The 6,313-nt window shown below is 43.4% G+C and overlaps 1 protein-coding gene across 1 annotated transcript; it reads right to left on the bottom strand.

Moving 5' to 3' along the window:
- Positions 1-2,250: 2,250 nt before the first annotated feature.
- On the bottom strand, positions 2,251-5,492 carry LOC147629679 (purple acid phosphatase 23-like). The gene is made up of 7 exons (XM_086811203.1): positions 5,100-5,492; positions 4,583-4,774; positions 4,119-4,455; positions 3,790-4,007; positions 3,262-3,452; positions 2,811-3,092; positions 2,251-2,636 (listed from the first exon to the last, which is right to left on the bottom strand). The coding sequence occupies exons 1-7, from the start codon at positions 5,365-5,367 to the stop codon at positions 2,484-2,486; spliced, it is 1,641 nt and encodes a 546-aa protein (XP_086667329.1). The 5' UTR covers positions 5,368-5,492; the 3' UTR covers positions 2,251-2,483.
- Between the last annotated feature and the right edge of the window lie 821 nt (positions 5,493-6,313).

The raw sequence follows: 6,313 nt of genomic DNA, 5'->3' as shown, positions 1-6,313 counted from the left end.
GGTCACATTCCGGATCTAGTGTTGAATCGGCACCCATCTTTCTGTTGAGGGTCCCTCTGAGAGCCCACCATGGCTCCTGCTGCTGCTGGTTCTCCAGCTGCTGCCACTACATCGAAGCTGCCCAAGAAAATGCGCTCTCTCTATGACGGCTCAACTTGGCTCAAGCTTCAACACCCCTGGATTCTGGCCTCCCTGTCCTCATGATGAAGCCCTTACAGTCGATGCTGCTCTCTCTGGCTCTGAAGCAGACCTCTGGCGACAGGCCATGGAGGTTTGATTTCGCATCCCTCCAATCTAACGCAACTTGAAGCTTGGTGGATCTACCTGCTGGCCCCGACGTCCAGTGTCGTGCAAGTGGGTTCTTAAACGCAAGCTGCAGGCGGATGGCTCTGTAGAGAGATGCAAAGCCCGGCTTGTTGCACGGGGTTTCTCTCAGGTTCCTGGCTTCGACTACGGCCAAAGTACTTGGGATGGCATCTTTCTGCATCTCGGTCTCCATAGCCGCTTCTTCCGAAGCCTCTGAATCCAAATCCCTTCTCTTAATACGATGGATGCAGCCATGTACTCCGATCCTGTGGAGGAAAGAGCAATTGACTGTTGCTTCCGGCTCTGCCCATGAGACAGCTCCTTCAGAAAGCTGAAAGACATGACCAATGGCTGATCGATGATCATCTTTGTCACTTCCCTAGTTAGCATCGGACCAGCCATAAAGAACGGGCTGAGGATCATCAGATCTAGCAAAGATCAAGGCAAGAGTCTAGTGGATTTTGCTTCAGACAACATTGTCGTGGTGATTGCCTCTGACCATAAATGGCCTGGTGCAAAATCGACAGACCTTGTCGGGAAAGGCTGTTGACTGAAACAAAGGAGGTTGTGCCCTCTTCTTGGAGATCACCATGCAGGAAAGCAGTGGTGGTCTGATGGAGAGGATAATCAAAGTGTGTCTCTTGGCCCATACCCTTACCCTCTACTCCGACAACAAATCATGCATTTTTTAAAGCCAAAAATCCCCAAAGCATCATGAAAAAACAAAGCATCTTGACCTCAGATATCACTTCATCAGAGATCTGATCGAAAATGATCATATGCATTTGAAGTATGCATCCACAAACATCATGTTGGCTGACTTCCTTACAAAAGCCATACTTAAGCTCAAACATGAAGCATGTTGTAAGTCCTTATGTCTTTCTTAGGTTTAATTTCAGGGGGCATGTCAAAAGTTACCAATAGTTTAAAAATATAACCTCACCTTCTGATGTTAATGCCCCTACTGGTTCAATAAGTTAACGCCCTATCAACAGACAACCCTTGTATATATCAAGCCTCTTGGGTCGTTAATACATCTCTCCTTGTTTACATCAATGTTCTTTGTTATGCACTCACTGTATGAATGTAGTCCAGGTTTTCACATCGCGGTGGGAAAAATGCTTGGACTGTGGGGGGCACATTCGCTTGGAGATTTAATAACAGGCTACTCCCAGTTGAGACTTGTTATCCACTTGGTGCTGGTGCATTGGCCACCCATAAGGTCCATTATGAATTTTGTCGTGGCGAGGGTTGCTTCGAAGTCTCATTATTGTGACATGTCAGGTGCATAATAATGACCTAGTAAATGACGTGCAGCTCTACTCGCTATGCAAGTCATGCAATAGTGAAAATGAAGAATAGATATAGACGATATGTCCTTGACAGTTGTAATTCTTTTGGGAATAACCACTTTGTGCATCGTAAATGTATGGTTGTGTTGCTTTGGCATTTAGTCTCTACTTGAAGTTTTCATATACTCTACTTATTAAGCTCGAGGAGTATCTACTTTTAGTTTCAATATTAAATGCACTAATTATATCCAAGCCTACTTGTTAGGGTTAAGAGCTATCTACTTTTAGTTTCAAAACTGAAAGTGTACCAGTTACATTCAATGCCCACTTGTCAAACATTCTGTTTTGCTGGAGGTATTACTTACCTTGCAAATAATACGTGTGTGTGTGTGTATGTGTGTGAGGGAGAGAGAGAGATTGAGAGAGAGAGAGAGAGAGAGAGAGAGAGAGAGAGCTAAGGCTTGGATAAAAGGATGATGTTTGCTTGCAGTTTAATGCATTAAAATAAGTTGAACATTGCTTTTCAATGGTCATTTTGATTAAGCCTCACATTAACTGGAATCAATATAACTTAAATAAAGAATACCATGAACCATACTATGCTTTGAACACCTCCACCACCAAGAACACACACACACAACTTTTTCCCCACTTTAGGCAAAGTAATTTGTGCTAATTGTAGGAAGCTCAATGATAAAAAGAAGCATGGCTTTGCAGTTCAACTTGAGTTTATGGCTCAGTTTCGTTCATATATCAGATACAAATGTTTACTTTAGATAATAATTTTTTACAATCCACAACAACTTTTGACTGCCCATCTTTTAATTTAATTCACCAATCCGTTCTCAAACAAGTTCATGAGTTAACAGATGGCTAGCTTTGATATTAGTAGAAGTGGGAGTACTTCGACTTTTTTGACAGTGGATTCTTACAACGCTCAGGTGTCCGGACAATGTAGATTTGATCACCTGGGCTTTCCGCTCCATACACATCTTGGTTTCGATGCCATGTCCAAAGAGCATGGGTGGAATTATGTACCTGTAAATAAACTTTAAGGTCCATGGCAGCAAAGAGAGAGAGAGAGAGAGGAGCCATGTGCAAAATCAATTCACATGTATTGTTGCATGCTTAAGTATGATCTAGTCTACCTCATTCTTTGTTTACATTTGATGACATTGGCTAAAAAATTACATGTAGAGTTTTGAACATTACCTCCAATATTCCATGCCCAAAACTGCTGTCTCTAAGGGCACTCCAATCGGGCTGGCTGTCCCAGCAATACTTTCCTGCTGCTGGACCCGATGTAAAATTGAAAGGGCATATCCCTCCAAACTCTGGAATTGAATCTTCTGGTGTAGGGCACTGCCCATAGTCATCCGCATGCGCCACATCCACTTGCTCTATGTTTCCACCATCCCCAACTGTAATGTATACAGGACCACAAGGGTCCAGCTCATATCGGTACACTCTATTACAACGTTCATATGCATGAACCTGCACAAAACTGAGATGTAATATCCATAAATCTCTCGGGTACCTACATAAAGTCTTTTGATATGTATAGTGCCGGTTACAGTGGTTGTTTGGGGTGTGCTTTTGGGCTTACAGAAAGAGATCAAACTTCAAAAAAAAAACACTTAAAAGTGTAAATATTTCTGCTCACATGGCCAGAGAAAACTGCATCTACTCCATGCACATAAAGGAGATCTTCCATTTCCAGCCTCATACATTCGACTTCGCGATAATGTGATACGTAACTGTTGTACCATGGTGGATGCCATGCAGCTATCAGCCAAGGGGTGATCTCCCGATTAACCTTCTCTAAATCATTTTTCAGCCACAAATACTGATGTCCTGCTTTGGCAACACACAATCACTAAAAATATTAATAATAATACTTATTCACACACACATACGTACGTTTATGAGTACATATGTACACACACATGTAACTATATACATATGCATATAAACATACATATATCTACATCCATGCATTCATGCATTGTCTATGTATGTATGTATGTGTGTGTGTGTGTGTGTGTGTGTGCATGCGTATCTATGCAGAATGCATGTGCCTATGTATGTACTAATGTTTGTTTGTATGTACATATGTATGCACGCACGCATGCATGCATCTGTGTATATGTATGACCCCTGATTAGTTCTGTACCAAGATTAAGCTCGGTACCTGTGCGATTGTAGTCCACATAACCTCCGAGCATGATGAAATGGATACCTCCAGCATTGAAGGAATAATATAGATTAGTGCCTGAACCACTCTCCTGTTGGGGAACAGCAAATCTGGCTTTGTAAGAAGCAAACGTTTCATTTTCAGTTTGGGGTTCTATTTCATGGTTCCCTTCAATGACCATCATAGGCACCCTTGATATCAAAGGCTCCATGAACCTAAAATAATGTGCAAAAGACAATGGGAACATTTTACAACCATAGACTAAGCAAGAGAAATTAATCATGCATAATCAACAAAGAAGCTTCAAAACTAAGAAACCAACGTACCTGCCCCATGCATCCCAGTGTGGCTGATACGTCTCACGAATAGGTGTATCAGGAAAAGTACAGCTGTAACATGACGTGCCCTTTATGCCTGTAGTGATGTATTGATTTGCGTAGCTTAAATCTCCTATCATAAGTAGTAAAGAGGGTCCGTTGCTTAACATATGATCAAAAGTGCTTGTTGAATTATAAGTAAGGCCAAGATCTCCCACCATGGCAATTTTTGAAGGGTAGCTATCAGGGCTGGGCTGTAGAAAGGTTTTGAATTCTTTCTCTTGACTCATGGCAGATAGGGCACTATCCCCACAGACATAAAAGTATGCGGTATTTGGAGCCAATCCTGTCAGAATTGAAGGCACCATAAATGGAAAAGAATTAGTATAATCCCATCCAAGGTATAGTCTCACATAAACATGATAAGTATGAAAGAAGTGGGGAGCAAGAGAGAGAGAGAGAGAGAGAGAGACCTTCAAGGCGAACATGATGTATGATCCCAGATGTGTAGTTTAACAAGCCTTCATAGGGATAAATTTGGTTGTAAACCAATGCAGTTCCTTTTGCAACCCATGTGTAATTGCCGCTTTCAGTGCCGTAGTGCACCTCGCTCGCCACACTTGCTGGGTCCAGAGGTGTAACTTTTGGCCCAATTTGAGCGTCCCCTGCTCCGGAAAAAAAAAGGGGAAGGCCAGGCTGAGTTTCTACGACTGGCAGAAGATGATGACAATTCAGATGACAAAGGATGAAACTCTATTAAGCATGCAGATAGCACACAGGACCATGGCTGTCAAGCATGCAACACCACATAGTATGACTGTAGACATCCAGGTGCATGAGAACATGTAGTCACGGCATTGGAATGATGCACATGCCGCAACAGTTACCACTTCTGTTGAAAGCAATGACATGGGGCATGGAAGTGAACAGGCCCGAATGCCCCCACTAGAACTTCTGCGAGTGCAATTTTGGCAATGAGGAGCGAAATACCTGTGATCCATGAGACCCACATGGAGTCGGGTGTGGAGAGGGCGAGGGCGATCTGCTCGGGGAAGATCGATGGAACACGTTTGACGAGGCGAGGATCGGAGTGAGGGAGGTCCTCGCTGCCCCTCCGGAGGGACTCATCGAAAACCACCGTCCTCGGCACAAACGGCCCCTCCAGTGTACTGGGTATCGCGTCGCCGCACACCGCCTGCTTCCGACACCCAATTAGCAGCATAAAAGCAACGCACAGCCATAGCTGTGTCCGTCTCATCGCAGCTTACAATGTTCCCAGAGCGACCAAAGCGAAAGCATTGTCCTTCGACAAGGCAAACCAAGCACAGCATCACTTTGGTAGATTCTTTCGTTTAGGCTACCCCGTCACGGCTTCCTGGAATTGTATCAATATATTATTTTAAATTATCCATATTGCCAAGTAGTTTGAAGTGTGCTAATTTTGTGTGTGCGTGTTATGTGTGTAGAGCTATAAGACTCTAGGAGAAGTAAGAGAGAGACAGAGAGACAGAGAGCTCCAATATGTGCATGTCTAAAGAGAAGTAAGCAGCCAGAGAGAGAGAGAGAGAGAGAGAGAGAGAGCTCTAATCTCCCCTATGTGCATGTCAAAAGAGAAGTAAGCAGCCAGAGAGAGAGAGAGAGAGAGAGAGAGAGAGAGAGAGAGAGCTATAATCTCCCCTATGTGCATGTCAAAAGAGAAGTAAGCAGCCAGAGAGAGAGAGAGAGAGAGAGAGAGAGAGCTATAATCTCCCCTATGTGCATGTCAAAAGAGAGTGAGAAGGAGAGAGAGAGAGAGAGAGATCCAAGACTCTACATTTCCATGCATGTCAAAGTTAAAAAATAGGGTCTCTCTTAGTTTAAAAAAACAGGTCTCTGAGTGAGAGAGAGAGAGAGAGAGAGATAGAGAGAGAGAGACGGAGGAGGAGGAGAACAAGGAAACATAGGCAATCATTTGCATTGGTTCCCTACCCTTTCACAAGCTTCATAGACAAATCTAACTATATTGCTACACCATTCATGTTTCACCTTTTTTTGTAAACAGTAGGTGTCCGTACAAATAATTTGAAGCTACACTCATAGAGAGAGAAATGCGGGACGAAGGGAGGGAGGTGAAAATCTACAATGGGTTCTCAGTGCGTTACACACTATCCCCCATAGTCAAAAAGATTGCACATCTAGCCATCAGCACATGCTAGTAAAACACG

The sequence above is a fragment of the Cibotium barometz genome, chromosome 17, assembly GCF_041138505.1.
Source record: "Cibotium barometz isolate CiBa-2024 chromosome 17, ASM4113850v1, whole genome shotgun sequence".
In the NCBI taxonomy this organism is placed as follows: Eukaryota; Viridiplantae; Streptophyta; class Polypodiopsida; order Cyatheales; family Cibotiaceae; genus Cibotium; species Cibotium barometz.
Note: the sequence above shows the minus strand (reverse complement) of the source record. Positions and strands in the feature narration are given on the sequence as shown.